The 17,318-nt window shown below is 40.6% G+C and overlaps 1 protein-coding gene across 2 annotated transcripts; it reads left to right on the plus strand.

Moving 5' to 3' along the window:
* Positions 1-826: 826 nt before the first annotated feature.
* Positions 827-12,550, plus strand: LOC113813620 (NADPH azoreductase). 2 transcript variants are annotated; one of them, XM_027365635.2, is made up of 4 exons: positions 827-1,529; positions 8,017-8,253; positions 10,179-10,273; positions 12,098-12,550. In XM_027365635.2, the coding sequence occupies exons 1-4, from the start codon at positions 1,412-1,414 to the stop codon at positions 12,233-12,235; spliced, it is 588 nt and encodes a 195-aa protein (XP_027221436.2). In that variant the 5' UTR covers positions 827-1,411; the 3' UTR covers positions 12,236-12,550. The 2 variants fall into 2 exon arrangements, with proteins under 2 accessions (XP_027221436.2, XP_069977563.1); XM_070121462.1 differs by lacking the exon at positions 827-1,529 and adding an exon at positions 3,924-4,048.
* The last annotated feature ends 4,768 nt before the right edge of the window (positions 12,551-17,318 follow it).

Below are 17,318 nucleotides of genomic sequence, written 5' to 3' on the forward strand. Positions count from 1 at the left end.
TAGACCTCCCAGCAGTTAGGCTAGATGCAAAGGATATCGCAATCCCTGTACCTGACCCACCCATCCGTGATCCTCCTTCCCTGAATGAGGTTAGAGAGGAGATCTCTAAGCTGCTGGCATATGCGATATCCCTGATGAACTGCCAAAGGCTGGCAGTGAGCCTATGGCAGTATTTTTTAAAAGCAATTTCTCTGCAATCGATAACTCACGAGGCTTACGTTTCACACCACCTCTTTTCTTTGATGAATCTATCATGGGGGTATACAGCAGCAAAGACATGATAAAATGAGAAGGAATGAGTAGGAATGCCTATTAGCACATGGAAGCAACAGCTGATTCTGGAATACAGCGCCATCAAAACTTAAACGGCGACTCCAGAAGTGGCGCACCAATGCGGTAATACGTTCAGCTTTCAATAATAATGATTTAAGTGAAACAGCCCTCTCCACTACAATAAAATATTAAACTTGACCATGCCTGCTGCTGTTGCCTCTAACGTAAACGAGAATTTTTGTTCTTGTGTTGTATTCAAATCTTACCATACTGCTCTCTACAAGAACACCCTCAGAATCTTGGTCTGAAGATCATTCTCACCTTTCCTATAGAAATACCTAACCAAAAGCATTTGTGGGTGGGATGGGGTGGGGGTGGGGGTTAGATAGATGAATATAGATATATCCATGTTTATGTATGTGTGTGCGTGTATGTAAATTTGGGCGACGTGCAAGCCGCAAATCTTTTGAGCTTATCGTCTATATCATTTAAGCCTCTCGTATTCTTATCATGAATCTGATTTCTGTTGTCAGTTGTAGCATTACAACAGTTGCATGGCTTTTATCACTCCCATGCCGTTTATCTGTTATCATTAGTTTTACGTTAAGAATCCGTTTGGCGCTGTCGTACACAATATCCGCCTCTGAGCAGAACGAGCAGTTTGTCATAACAGCACTTTCTACGGCAGAAGCACAGACTCGTGTTATAAACCCTTGAGTATAATGCCTGTCTTACATACCCGCACACTGAGCGAACTTCCGAAACGTTTGCTTTAGAAAACCGTCAAATCATCCTTACTAGCACCGGAATCGATGCCAAGAAGTGAATATTTCTGTTTTCTTTTTTAATCCCTCGCTCTGACAAAAAACACCATGCATCAATATTGCGATCTTGCTAACCAAGATACGAAAAGAAGAGTCCTATACATGGCATTTACTCCTAACATTTCCTCGTGATAAGATAAAAAAAAAACAATTTCTAAAGCTGAATGCCTTTGCCAACTACTCGCGGCTCCCCCCTCCTCCCGGTCAACACACTACCTCAAACGCTCGCCGGGGAAACACGACAGACAGCGAGGAAGCGCTGCCTACATCAACACAGCTCACTGAAGATCACGCAGATCTAGCAAGACCTGAACATGTCTCTTCGTTTGCTTGTATTCCTTGGCTCAACCCGAGAGGGAAGAATGGGTGAAAATGTCGCCAAATGTGTGATCAATATGCTGAGGGAGAAGGAACACCAAGCTGATCTTGTGGGTAAGTGTTGAAACGAAATCAAGTTTTCCAATGACACGTTATTTACCTTCTGTCATTAATTGTTCGATGAAAAGAAAAGACACACAAACGACCGCAGTGAGCCGTGTTTAAGCTAACAATCGATACTTCACAGTTAGCTCGTGAAATTCCAATGCGCGTCGCACAGAGAAACTATGTTCCTTGACGTTATTACTATAACTGTTTTTAATAATAATAATAGCATTACTATTTTTATCATTATATGCAATTCTGCTCCATAGATCATAGGTGAAAATACCCGGTGTTTGGGATGATTTTATCTCCTCTGTCCCTCGGGGTAGACCTTGAAAAGAGTTCTCAGCCTCAAGGAAATCCCGCCTTCAGCATACCATTCACGACAGGCGAATGGCGAGGCAAAACATTTCTTTGGGTTTTCGATTCTTGTATTTTTTCTGGGCATTTCTAGTCAAGAATGTAACACTGAATGAGGAATTCTTTGTCTTATAGAAAGGCAATGACACAGGTAAGGCCACACCATTTTTTGAATAACGAACCCACCGACATTTATTTCCAGGAAAATGAAAAAAAGTTAAAATCCTGATAAAAAAATCCCGCCGATATTGGGACAAAAAAAAAAAAAATCAATTTGTCTATGATTCATTGTGCATGGTATCTTTTCTCCCGTACCCCCCCCCCCAAAAAAAAAAAAAAAATATATATATATATATTTGTTGAAAATATCTTACTCTAAGCGCCATGCCATGTCTGTTGTTTATCGCGTCCGTGGTCGGTGGTCGCTTTAGATCAGTGCTGGCGTATTTCGCAATATTCGCAGAAAACCTGCGCACTAGGATGTAAACACTTACATTCAAACATCAAAACAAATGTTTTCATTCAACTCCTCGAAGACTTCTAGAATTGTACTTCCTCCAGGTGGGGCTGGAACTGATACATTCCTTTACTTCTAATCTTTGGAAGATAGGAGGTACACTTGTCCTATTTTGGTGCTAGGGATTTTTTCCGGGTTTTCCCTCACCATCATTTCATTATCACCAGACGCTTGCCAGTCAAGAAAAAAAAGCCTAATCTGAAGAAGGTAAAAGTGATACTTTCCATGTGTTTTGAATTGCCATATTTCACACTCTGCTTAGATTCTTGTATTTCCTCTTGGCAGTGAGACAATATTTAGCTGGTATATGTTGGGAAAGTAATGTCAAATCTTGGGAATTGAAGAAGCCAAATGTGATACCTTTCCCTTTTATAAATGATTTTTTTTCAGTCTACATAGATTACCTGCTCGTTGACTGACATTCTTAAAAGTCACCCATTATATTCTAGATAATTTTGGGAGATTTTTTTAGGTGTTTTTTTTTTTTTTTCCTTTTTTAATCTAGACACTTTATCTCTTGAGTGCCACACTTTAGGCAAGTGTCATATATTGCATAAGCTGCCGATAAGATAATTTTGTTTTCGTTTCTATTATAAAGAAGTAAATGTCTTTGAGGATGTGTTAAGAGAGAGAGAGAGAAAAAAAAAGCTGTACAGCCTTCCCGTAAACTGTTTTGTTATATAGGAATAAGTTATATATAGGTAAAATGAATAAAGTTACATCATGCATTAATAGATTTTATTATTATTATTATTATTTTTACCAAGTATGTAATCTTAGAATCACACTTGGATTATTTTGTAAACAATGACGTCACCACGCAACAATATCGCATGTAATTTAGCCATTGCTTAACAAATAGCAAAGTATCGCGTATACGCAAATGGTGGTACCTTTCCCAATCGATACAAACCGGAATAATTTGGTTCATGACCAAAGCAATTCTTTCGAGCAAAACAATTGCGGACAAGACGAAACACTGTGAAAAATGATAACCCTTTTCGTCAAGGTCAAGCGCGCCCCAGCGATTTTAGTAACGGAAATTACAGCTTATGATAACATGGTTTCGCTGAACCATGGCCTTTTAACAGACATGATACACAAAAACGTTTGGAATCACATTTTTTCTTTAATAATTTCGGAAAAACAGACGCAAGGAAGCAAAAGACGGATGATAAGTTCGAATCATAAACTTCCGGTGGTCTGATGCGTCTCTTTGAAGAACGTTCAGTGAGCAATGCCTTTCGCACCTTACCTCATGAACACAGATAACACAATATCGAACTCGTATTGTAATTAGTGTTGTAACCCTTTGCTGCCCTTGCCCTCCCACTTTAAAAAAATGTAAGGTGTATTAACGAAGATAGAGGGAGAAAAGAGAGGAAGAGAATTAAATAAGAAATTGTATTGGACTTGGAGAAACGGACGTTGAAAGGAGAGCTTAAACGGACAGAAGGAGAGGCAAGGAGACGACGATCAAGGAGAGGCCGAGATAGGGAAAGGAAGAGTGAGAGAGCTAAACTTGGACGCCTGACAGATAGACAGGAAGAGGTAGATGTTCGGTTTTCTCTCGGGCGTGGATGATTTGTTTGTGGCAGGAAGCCGCGAAGGAGGGCAGGGACTTCGGTGGTGACTGCGTGCATGTGTGAAGGTTTGTGGTTTTTAAGATTTTTTTATACGTGTTTGGTTTGAAAGGACCTTTTGTGGTATACGGTGGCTTTTACTTGTTTAATTTTTGTGTTTGTTTGTTGGTATTTGCGGTCGACATTCGCGTTAAATTGTCATATAGTGTATGGTATACCCGTGATTATAGTTTATTTGCGATCATTCAATAGGGTCAAATTATATATTTTTCAATGTTAACTTGAAATAACGCGTTGGAAGTTAATTGAAGGTGATATGGAATGACTTTTTTCTTTCATCTGTTGCAATTGTTATTTAATGCGATAATTGGAGTCCATTCTCCATAAACGTGACAATAATTTCGTCCTCACACAAACTACCTTTGAGGATTCCTTGACCCAAAGGAGCCACAGGAGGAGGTTTGTTAAGGGAAGGGCTCGGTTACTGGACTGATTGGGACATGAAAAGGAGTCTTCGTTGGTGTTATTAAGACTGGTGGGAATGTGGGATACGGTTTAGTAGATACATACACGCATAGATGTATAGGTATATGCGCGGTTTAGTTGGTACATATTGGAAACCGGTTAAATGCATCCCTTGCATTATGAAGATATTCGTATTCATGCCTTTTCTACATCTGTCGCAATGAATACGGTTCAGGTATATACACGCATACATATATGCGGTTGAGTAGGTATTAGGACAAATACTATTTTTTTTATTACTATTGATATTTATTTTTGTTAGCTCACCAATAAACCTGCCATTACTTCGAATACTGGTATGACTGCACTGCCACTGTTTCTATTCTTATTACTTTTCTTAGAACTGCAACTGCTGTTACTAACTACATGAAAACAACAACGACAATACAATTGTAATTGCAAGAGTAATGGCAATACTAAGGTGCTCTTTAAGTTTCTTCCATTATTTTCAACTAACCAGCGACTGTGTCAAATGCAGAAGGAAAAGAGACACACACATACACAAATCATTCGAGTCCTTGTTAATGAAAAACCCCATTGTCTAAGACTGCGATTACACAGCAGTTTGAACAGCACCTGTACGTAATCTTCACATGTATTGGTTATTCCCCCCTCCTCTCCTGAATATGATGTCTTTAAAAAATGCATGGAAAAATCAGTACCTAAGGAGCTTATTGGAAAGGGTTGTGAAGAAAAGATGTGTTTTCCAAGGCTTAAAGAAACTGCACTTGGTTTGGAGTCGCGCCTTCATGAAGAGGTGTATTTCTTCAGGGTCACTGTTCAGTCATTGCCAATATCGTGCGTTCATTGAATCTCTGGCCACGTTTTCTTGTCATTCTGTTTAATAAATACGAACGCGGAGAAAATCAGTCATTGAATGCAAATAAGCAAACATTTTCTTACATTAACATCAGTTGCATTAACAAGAGATAAAACAACGCTAGGTAACTGCGACTTTTGCCACATCACAGGATCAAGGACAAGACAGTAAGAAAAACTATTTCGTCTTCACACTATTCCACAACTTTTTCACGAAACAAGAGACAAGCTTTGAGCCATCATCGAAACAAGTACAAACGCGCAAGATGATAAACCATATGGCATTTTTCCTTCACCTTTTGCCATCATTTTTCATGAAACAAGAGAAGCTTTGGACTGTTGGCAGACACCCAAGGGGACCCCCTTCAACACGTGTTTACTTTGGCAGAGGAACCATTTTCAGGTCCCCGCGCACAGGAACTTGAGGGTAAAGGGGGAGGGGGCGCGGGACGAATAGATTGACATTTCTTGATTCTCAGAAGTTATTGACTCGCCGTATAGAGTTCCAGATCGCACAGCTATGGCATCAGCTGTTGGAGGAGTGGTATTATAAAAACGGGACTGTTGCCATGGCAACTGATCGTACAAACACAGAAGGTCAATAATGTAATGGGAGACTAAAACATCAGCTGTTACTTATTGCAATAGCAAACTCGCTTTAATCATTTTTTCGAATAGTTTAAATGTACATTTTTTATGACTATCTGTCTGTCTGTCTGTCTTGTTCATTTCCATCCGTCTTCTAGTCCCTTTTTATCTTACGTTTGTCATCCTGGTGAGCCTCACCACTCTTCTCTCTCTCTCTCTCTCTCTCTCTCTCTCTCTCTCTCTCTCTCTCTCTCTCTCTCTCTCTCTCTCTCTCTCTCTCTCTCTCTCTCTCTCTCTCTTCTCCCCCTCCCTCCCCCCTCTCCTTTCCCCTCTCTTTCTCACTCCCCTTCCCTCTCTGCCTCTCCTCTTCTCTCGCTCTTTCTCTTTCGCCCTCACTCATCCCCTCCCTCTCCTTCCCTTTACCCCCCCCCCCCGCTCTCTCTCTCTCTCCCCTCTCTGCTTCTTCCTCTTTTCCTGGCAATGGTTCGACAGTTTTTCTAAACACTGTCAACAGCGTCATTCGCCTTCTCGTTGAACGTTTTGGTCTGTCTCAACCCGTGTTTTATATGTAGTGTTCCTACAAGTCTGGAAACAACCTCAGCCTCAAAAACAATCAGAGCAACAGCCACAATAACACCACCACAACAACTACAACCACAAGGAAAACTACAACCGCCACTATAACAAAGCTCTACAACCCCATAAACAATAACAGCGTCAACAACCACAAGCAAAATTACAACTACACCAACCGCCAACACAACAAGAAAAACAGTAATATCTACAACCACAATCACAACAACTACAGCGGACTATGATCAAAAGAGATATTTATTTCACGAACAATTTATTTTTTAAGCTTTTTTAACCTTCTACTTTGCCAGTCACCCCCTCCCCTTTTTTGTGCTCAGCCCTTTGCTTACCGTTTTTAATTCTTGATTTATTATTTTTTTCCTTTATTTAAGCTCGTGTTTAAACGGCCTTCAACTCTGATGATCATGAACGGCGACCACACCCTTTTGCCGCACACGCAAAAAAAGGAAATTTCTCATGTCTTTCACTTACCGTTAAATCTAACTGCTTATTATATCTTATTAACCATGTATGTTATCTCGTGACACAAGAAAGAAAGAAAGAAAGAAAGGAAGAAAGAAAAAAACATTTCTCTTGTCCTTTAGTTTATAATCTGTTATAGTCTTATTGAACTTGTACATCATATTTATTCTTGTGATTTTATTTACGGTTATTTTATCTTATAATTGATCATCTTCGATTTGTTTTCATGGCACGTATTTCGGAGATTTCGTACATATTATCATACTGATTATCTTCTCCGATTTGTTTTTATGGCATGTACGCGTTTCTGAAGATTCAGAGCACGCTCCTTTCCGAACAGTATACACGCTTTTCTGAGGGTTAAGGATGCGCGCTCTCTCTTAGTAGAGCACTATACAGAAAACGTTTTTTTTTTTTTTTTTTTTTTTTTCTGGGGATCTAGAAGTGTTTTCCAAACGGGTCAGCGTACCCCTTGGGGTACGCAACATAGATCATAAGGGTACGTGAACACACATGCCCCACATCTCACATTAAGTTGTGTAAGTATTTTTCAAGCATTTTGTTATTAAGTCATCTTTTGTATTCGTGTATTAAATTCGAATTTATTAACCAACACTCCTGCAATGCAGTCTTTTCATAATTAGTATATTATTTGCATTATCCTAAATAAAACACTTTGTTTAGCTATGGTGGAGAGGGGAGTACGTAACATTACAAGAAGGTAACAAAGGGAACAATAGGTGAAAATGTTTGGACAACACTGATCTAGAATGCTCTTTCTTTAACAAGAACACCATACATGCTTTTCTGAGGAACACAACGCTTTACACACTTTTTTCTGAGGACCTAGAATCCGCATTTTCTCTATCCAGAACACTATACTGGCTTTCCAGACCGACACTCTTTTCATGTACTGGGAATGCGCCTTTTCTCTAATCACAACAACATTTCCGTGGATTGAGAATGCGCTCCAATCCGATCACACGCGCTCTTCCGAATGTTTACAATCCACTCTTTCTCCACTCACCCGACCACCCTATCTTTTCAGACCCTCTTATGATGCAGGACGGCCACATCCACCAACCGCTCCACTTCATGAAGAACCAAGATGAAGCCCCGGAGTGGATGAAGACGACCCACGCATCCATCCAGGCAGCGAATGGATTTGTAATAGTGACCCCTGAATACAACAGCACCCTCCCGCCCGCACTCACCTCCATCATGGACCATTTTCCTCCAGCCTCGTACAGACACAAACCCTGTGCTATTGTCACCTACTCCATGGGTAAGGCGAGGGTATGTGTTGTTAGTAGGAGAGGAAATATATTTATTTTTTTTATTTTTTAATTACTTGAGGTTGTTTATATATTTATTTGTTTATTTAAGTGGCGTGTACAATTGTCACCTACTGCATAGGTAAATACGATGAGAGACGAGGGTGTGTGTTGTTAGAAGGAGAGTGTTATTTATTTATTTATTTATTTTTAGAGGTTTATATATTTGTCTATTTAAGGGACGTGTGCTATTGTCACTTACGCCATGGGTAAGCACGATGAGAGACGAAGGTGTGTGTTGTTAGTAGGAAATAAGTGTTAGGAAATGAAATGTTAGGAATGTGTTTGATTTCTAGAGGTTGTATATTTATTTGTTTGTTTAAGGGCGTGTTCTATTGTCACCTACTCATAGGTAATACGATGAGAGATGAGAGGTGTGTGTTGTTCGCAGGATGGAGAGAAATGATTTTTAGTTTTCTGTAGGTTGCTAATTTATTTATTTATTTACCTAATTATTTAAGGGGTGTGTGCTGTTGTCACCGACTCCGTGGCTTAGTACGATGCGGAGAGGAGAGTATGTGTGTACGTGCATGTGTTGGTGTGAGAGTCGTTAGTGGGATAGGGAGTAAATGGTGTTCTGTATTTTAATTTGTTTGAATAATTTTCTTTAATCAAAGAGGTGTGTGTTAATGTGACCGTTGTAAGTAGAGCAAAAAATTAATAGTGCTCTGTTTCTTTTATTTAAAGGGCGGATCATCGTATGAAAGCTGATAGTAGAGCGAAAAGGAAATAAGTGTTAAGTGTGAAGCCTCGTCCAAACCAGCGCCAAAACACGATGGGAAAATTAAGACTGTCAGGTTTGGTAACAAGCTGCTAAGTCAGTGAGGAACATCGTAGTAGACATGTTGGTGCGGATTTGTTGGGCGGCATGTTAGCAAAGGTGTGGACGAGGTGATGTCCTCAGCGACCTCCCACCAACCAACAGACCAACATGGTGCGGACAGTTCCACCAAGTCGACTCTTATTGCCGACATGTCTCTCAACATTGAACCAGACGTGTCCCATTAGTCAGGATATTTGTATCCGAATGCTTCCTATTATGCCCCCCCCCCCCCCACCCCGCCCCGAGTGTTTCAAATTTGTCTCCAAGCAACATGTCACTGGTGTGGACGCAGCCTAAGTGTGACAGCTGTTAGTTGGACAAAAAGAAAGTGTTCCTGCTTAGTTTTTTCTATATTTATTAATATAATATTTTTATCCAGAGGGCATGTGTTACTAGGATTACCTTAAGGAGTGAACAAGTATTAAGTTTTATGTCAAATATTTCCATGTTTTGACTGCGATAACCACAAATTACCTTGCGTTATCCCAAAGTTTGTTTATTGCCATATAGTTTAAATATTTTTCGTCGTCATCATTTACAATATTTTTTCTTGTTTTCAGATTATGCTAAAAAGTAGACAAATAATGTAAAAAACTATTCCTTGTTTTATTATAAATATTTCGATTAATTTTTATTTATTTATTCTTAACTAATTTATGTTGATGTTTTTTTTCTTTCATCATTTATTTGGTCATCCTGATTTTTATTTCTTAGTTATTTTTGTTGTTTATTTACTTAATTTTTATTTACTCATATGAAGAATATATATGTATTTATATTTATTTACTGTTAATCTTTTCATTTATTATTTATTAAGTTTTATTTACTTATTCATTTATTTCTAATTTATTAATTGGTTTATTATTCATTTACTGTTTTATTATTCATTGTCATTTATTCATTTATTTATTATTAGGTAGTTTATTTATCTGTTTCTAATTAAAGAATTTACTTATCAATGACTTTATTTATGACTTGTTTACGGTTTTATTATTTACTTACATTTATCATTCATCAGTGAATTTGTCTATTTATCCATTCACATGTTTCTAGGGAGCTTTGGAGGGATCCGATCCGCCGCCGCCGCCCGCCCTCTGCTGAGTGAGCTGGGAATGGTCTCGACGCCCTCGGTCTGCGTCATCCCTCAGGTGAGAAAGGGGCGTGTCCTGGCGGTCTGATGGGCGTCTTCTGCCTCTTTGCATTTTTCCGTTGTTTTTTTTCGTTTTCTTTTTTTTTCTTTTCTTTTTTTTGTCTTCTTTTTTTTGTCTTCTTTTTTTCGTTATTTTTTCATTTTTTGTTCTATTTTCGACCGTGTATTTTCTTCCTTTAGTCCTGTTCTCCTTTTCTCTTTTCGTAGATGGTCGAAACAGAGAGGGCAATACTATTGAATCTATTTGTTTACGCACGCACACGCACACGCACCCACACCCACACCCACACCCCCACCCCCACCCCCACACCCACCCCCCCACACCCACACCCACACCCACACCCACACCCACACACACACAACTACCCCCACACACACCCACCCACCCACACCCAACCCTCACCCACCCACCCACACACACCCCCCCCCACCCACACACCCACACCCCACCCCCCCCCCCCCCCCCCCCCCCCACCCACACACACACACACACACCCACACCCACACGCACACGCACACGCACACGCACACACACACACACACACACACACGCACACGCACACGCACACGCACACGCACACACACACACACACACACACACACACACACACACACACACACACACACACACACACACACACACACACACACACACACACACACACACGCACACACGCACACACGCACACACGCACACACGCACACACGCACACACACAACACGGGGGATGGTCATGATAACCTTTTCTTTACTTTGGGTCTATTTTTCATTAAAAAGTCGATAGCGGAAGGAAATGAAATAGTCGGTAAAGAAGAATACGCATTTAGAAGATAAAGACTAATACCTTTTGACATGATAAAGACTAATAATGATAAAGGTGGCAGCAACAGGTATTAACACCGCCTTTTCCAGCGAAATCGGCGAACGTGACACCTCTCGCGCGACAGGAATCGAGCATTATCGAGCTGCCAGATGCATTCCTCCTGCCTCGGACATTTCATGCAAATTCATACTTGTGTTGAATATTTATAATACCGCAAAACCCACCATAAGATATCAAAAGTCATCTAAGATATTATATTTTAAAATAGTGTATCTCAAAAAAAAAAAAAAAAAAAAAGTGCAGTAAAACAACTAGCCATCAACCGCGGCCATTCCCATTACGTCACAGAAATGGGCGGAGCTTAGCGGCCTGTCTCGCCTCCAATAATGAGCGAAATTGCCATCGAAAAAAATGGTTTGTGGGAACATCTCGCATTTCTCTCAAACCTTGTAAGAAATATAACCATTTATTAAGGAAGGATGCTTAGAAAGTATGAAAAGAGAGTAAATGAGTTTTTCTCAAAACATTTCGTTTCCATTTATTACTTTCACTATTTCACTTTACACCGAATACAAAAAGGGGGGAGAACAGAAAAAAATAAGTTGACTGCACGAATATTGTGGTTCGATTATTTCTGACGCATGTGAACCATGCACTGTCGGCTGTAGTTTCGTCTTCTATGCATCGTTTGCTGTAGTTTAGATAGGAGAATTTTGTTTACTCTTGTTTGGCACCACAGGGACTTAGTTAATGAGGGGTTAACTAACCTCACTTGATTTCCTTAATCTATATATTTAGTAAAATTTATCGTTCAAATACCATTATTATAGTTACTAGGAATATTATTATTATTATTAATAGTAGTAGTACTGAGATTATGATTTGGGTATGTCCTAATGTTAAAAAAATAACAGATGAAACTATTGATAAACCCTTTGGTAACCAAGGTAAGTAAAAGTTTAAAAGGTTTGGCTAACTACGTTCCCTTTACATTTGCAGGTTATGGGCAAGTTCGCTTCGGAAGGCGTGTGCAGTGACGAAAGAATCCAGAAAAATCTTGCCAAAGTTGTCAGCGAGATTCAGTGGTATGCAGAAGCCATTGAGGAGAAGAAGAAAGTCAGTGGGGTGCCTTCTTAATTTTAATAACTACGGTACATTTTGTCAATGGCGTCCCATCCAAAGTAACTACGGTACATCTTGGTGGCGCTTCAGTGGCGATGCTTCTTGTCAGAAATTCTGGATGATATATATATGTACTCAGTCTGCTGATTTCAAATTTATAGGTTCTTGCCATTTACAACCTATAAGAGACAGCGGTGTTACTGTAATGCTTGGTATTTTTAATTCTTATAATGCAGGCGATTATATTCTTCCATAATAGAATTATGTAATGATCTCGCGTCGTATATATATTTTTTGTTTTAGCTTTCACATTATACTCTTAATATAAAAGATCGTATATATATCCTTCATCTAATTCCTTTTATGCATAACAGATGGCACCTTCGCTCATAATAAGCTTTGTAAAGTAACCTGGAGGGCATAATCATAGACTAAGGCAAAACTTCCTCAAGACCTTGCAAAAGTTGGTGTAAAAGGGAAAATAGTAATACAGATAATTTTTGAGAGAAAATAGTTTTTCCATTGTGTATTATTTGGGGAAGATAAATATATACAAGGCAAAGTGACCTATTGGATGTGATACTGAAAAGAAAAGCATTTAACTACAACAGTGGCTTGCTTTCTGCTGTTTAAAAAAAATACCGGCACTACCATACTTTAAATACAATACACACAGGATTTTTAAATCCCTCTCTACATAACTGGACAGAGTTCGGTCATCCTTCAATATCCTTTAATAACTACACAACTGCAACTATAACCATTAATTACTGATCTGTGGTGGTTGGCGAGAGACTTGATCTCGAGTAACCAGTAACAACTCCCTCTGCCTTAGTGTCCACGTGTACCTTCATGTAACCAGCAGAGACGCATTTCTGGTTAAGCTCCAGAAGAGCACTTTGCTGGTAGCCTTACGCTTGATCGCGTGAACGGGCAAATATATATGTATTGTTCTTGTCCAGGTCTAAAACTAGTTGCATAGATGACATATGAATGTAATTATTTGTATATTCGGCGAAGAAAATTGTCATGAAACCCTTTTTAAACTTTCTGTATTTAGAAAAATTAATTGTAATAAACCTTTTATACTGCCATACCTATCATAGACACCACCCTCCCAATCCCTTGCCCGTTGTTGTCGTGGGGGGGGGGGGGCTTAGGAGACGGAGACTGAGATCCATTGCAGGGATCTCCCCTGCCTAGGGCCTCAGCCCTCGACTCAACTGATTTTGATTGGTCTTTTCCCTCTCCAGCTTTTGTTTCCGTCCCTTCTCCATCCCCTTCTACTATCTACTTCCTAAGGTGTAAGAACCGTGCTGAAAGGATGGAAGGCTGACCTTGTGCTAGTCCTGAACGGACTGCGGAAACCATGAGCACGGTACTCCCCTGATTTAGTTGTCTAGCCCTTATCCCTGTACAGGGCCCAGGGGGGTGGACTGTTTATTTCCCTTTACATAATCAAGGCTTCCCATGGCCAGTAATGAAGATGTAATACCCTTATTAGGGGCAATAATACTTGCCCCTTTATCAAATAGCCCCACCCCAGGCTCTCCTTTGACCACGACTCGGAACACAAACTACTACCCACTCCTCAATGCCTGCTAGTGCATTACCCACCCAAGCAGACTCAATCTCCAGAAGACATTCCTACCCTCCCAACTTCCTCAAATTCATCAACTCTAACCCCGCAACCTTCATCAAGCACCCCATCCTCCCTTATTACTACCTTACAGCCTTATTCTCCATCACTCCGTAATACTCCCTCTTCCACACGTCCCCGACCATCCACCACCACCAACTCTACAGATTCGAGCTAAATAGGACCGATTTTTCATGATACCTTCTACAGCAACACTCTTCTCTTTCAAGTCAGATCAGAAACTGAATCTATCAAATCTAACTGATCATTCTGGCAACCCCATTCCCGCAGAACCTCATCCAACCCTTAATACTTGTACCGGAACTGTCTCTCTCTCCCCAGCAAACTGCCCAGTCGATACCAAAGATTGGTCAGACTGTGGAGAAGACATTAGGATGCCTCAAAGACCAAGATGTGAACTCAGTACATTGCTACACCATTCCTCCTAGGGGTCACAATCCTTCCCTGTTCAAACATACCAACTCCCTCCCTGTCAATGTCAAAACTGTTGGCGCTTTGGACATCCTGCCAAACACTGCCGTTCCACAGCCTGATGCCCTCTGTGTGCCCAATCCAGTCATAACCGATCAAACTGCGCTGCACAAACACATACATGTGCTAACTGCGGCGGCCCCCATAATGTATTTTATAGAGGCTGTCCCCCTTACAAGTTTGAGTCTGAGGTAGCACCTCTCAGATACAAAAATGGTCTCACTTTATGTGAAGCCAGACAGGAAGCATGTCGACAAGGTTTCTCTCATACTCCCTACTCTAGTAATGTCGCTCGCTCTGCCACTCCCCCTCCCCCTTAAATTGTCCCTACACCCTCCCCTATACCTACTTACTTCCCCACTTCCACTTCTACATTCTACCCCCCCCCCAGTCAAATACTTTTGCCACTCTAAATCCAGACACTCCAATCTCAACTACAGCCCCAACATCATCCCCTTTCCCTCCCCACACTACCCGCAGTAGAGAGACTAAACGTTCCACCCCTTCTTCTCCTACCGCACTCTCACCTCCACCTACCGTTACCTTTACTCCTCAGACACCAGTCTCCTCTTCCCCCCCTCATAAGAAAACCTTTGTCCCACAAAACTCTCCAACCAACTCCACTGCAGAAACTATGGAAGACATTCAAAGCTATATGCTTGAGACACAAAGTTCCATAACTCATGCTTCCTCCACACGACATGATTGCCGATATCCATACCCCTCCTACTCATATTCCCCCTACATCCCTTCATCCTACTCCCTCTCAACACAACCTAACCCCCTCAATTCCGTCCAGCACCGATGTCTATCCTCCCGATACCCATCCACCTGATATCCATCCCCCTCTTACTCATAGCACCCCTACACCCCTTCCTCCTAATCCCTCCCAAGACAACATATCCCCCTCAACTCTAAATCCATCCTCCTACAACTAATGTTCCCCTCACACCACTTCCTGCTACTCCCTCCAAACACAACCCACCCCTTTCAACTCCAACTATACACACATTCTCCCTCCCTCCATCCCCTCTATCCTTTCCACTCCCTCCCGGATACACACGGGAATCACTCGTGTCACAACAATGCCCTTCCCTAGATTCCCTGCCTCCTGATACCCCTCCTTCACACCCCCTAGCTCCTTCCCCCCAGATTCCCCAACACATACGGATGCTTTCACTCATGAAATAACTAAGATATAGCTCTTCTACATTGGAATATTCGCAGTTTCTGTTCCCACAGACCAGACCTAAGTCATATCCTTGCTTCTTATACTCCATCTATTATCTGCCTCCACGAGACTTTCCTCACACATCCTCCTATTCCAATTCCCAATTATCATTTTATCTCTTCCCCACACTACAACCTGTTCTCCTTCCTCAGATGCATAAATATCCTTCACTTGATCCAATTCCCTTACTTAAACCACCATAACCCTTTACCTCATCAACCCCCTTACCCATCTTCAACTTTCCAACATTAGATAGTTGACACATAGCAACTATCAGCTGACATCACCCTTTACTATACCTTCCTATAGTGCTATATGACCTTAGATGTCTAGCACATTTATTTCGCTTTTAACCATTAACCATCATAGACACCAAATGCACAGCAGTTTTCTTATAGCACATTACTTATATATCCTTTTTTGTCTAAATCTGAGGGAACACAAGCGGCAAATATTGTTTGCAAATCGTGTTTTACCTCATACATTTGGAATTTGGGTAGTGGGTGACACTGGAATACCTGTGCCTAGTCTCCTATATGGTCAAGAACGTGCCCAGTTGAGTCAATCGGGCATTTTTGTGTAGCCACAGTGGCTACTGATATAAGAAAATATTGCTCTATATTTGATTATGTGCAGATGAGTTGGTGTAAGGAAACGTTGATATCGGACATTTCCAGGTTGTGTGGCAGGATAAAGAAGGAATTAACTTTGTATGAGGTTTATTTTTTTATGATTAAAAGATAAAAAACAAAATAAATGTGTTCGATATCATCATGTGGCAGTATGGGAAGGTATAATAGCGAAGAAAGGTGATGTGCTAGCGTGTGTCCCAACATAAACTAGTGGTCAAGGAAAGATCCTTTAAGGGTCGGTGTTGGGAGATCATATGTGAAATTTCCAGAACTACTAAAGTCAAGGGCGGAGTTTCTTAAGAGACAGGATGGCCGTCGTGCTATGCTCTCAACTTGCTGACAGACTGAGATTCATGGTGGTTGTCATGACACGAATTCCACTGTAATTCTTAGGTTTGTCGATACATGAATCTTGGACGCTCAAGAAGATTGCTTCAATCAGGTCTGGATTACTTGACAATGTGACGAGGAAAAAATCTCTCATGGAGGTGTGTACTTTATTAGTATATTGTGCCCTTGGAGTGTGATCAAGGGATCCTCTGATGGGTCAATTTGGAAGCTGTGAAAGGTAACCGGGTAAACTTGTTTAGTCATGTCTATGATCCCCAGTACGTTGGGTGGTAATTTCAAGTCTGCAGTCCCGTGTGCATTTTCATGAACACATTTATAAGAAATAAAATGACATTGCTAATTTTTTGCCTTCTCCCAACTGTTGAAGGTCGCATAAGAGCTGTCAAGAAGAGCCAATTTAAAGATATTTTAATAATACTCTTCATTCCTCCATTGAACAAGAATACTAAAGATAGCTACAGTCCCCAGAACCACCGAAGAAAATTCACAATTTACGGCATGCGTCAACTAATTAGGCAATGTCTGGTGAATTTGTTTGACTACATTTGGTGTAGCCAACATTTTATCTATCAGAAAACCTTTTATCACATAAGTCGGATGCACCATAAACTATTTACCCACTCCACTCCCCATTTTCTTGGATAAATGTATATTTTAAACACAATTGGCATTTTTGTATAGCGAAAACATTAAATGCAAAATTTTGATACAGCAAATAAACATTACTTACCGTTTACTTTCGCAAAGTAACTG

This window comes from Penaeus vannamei, chromosome 1 (genome assembly GCF_042767895.1).
Source record: "Penaeus vannamei isolate JL-2024 chromosome 1, ASM4276789v1, whole genome shotgun sequence".
NCBI classification, from domain to species: Eukaryota; Metazoa; Arthropoda; class Malacostraca; order Decapoda; family Penaeidae; genus Penaeus; species Penaeus vannamei.

Excerpts from the sequence above, each read along its gene's own strand:
- LOC113813620 (XM_027365635.2), top strand. The coding sequence starts at position 1,412 with ATGTCTCTTCGTTTGCTTGTATTCCTTGGCTCAACCCGAGAGGGAAGA. Across the intron at positions 8,254-10,178 it reads TATTGTCACCTACTCCATGG|GGAGCTTTGGAGGGATCCGA; the intron begins GTAAGGCGAGGG and ends ACATGTTTCTAG. Across the intron at positions 10,274-12,097 it reads CGGTCTGCGTCATCCCTCAG|GTTATGGGCAAGTTCGCTTC; the intron begins GTGAGAAAGGGG and ends TTACATTTGCAG.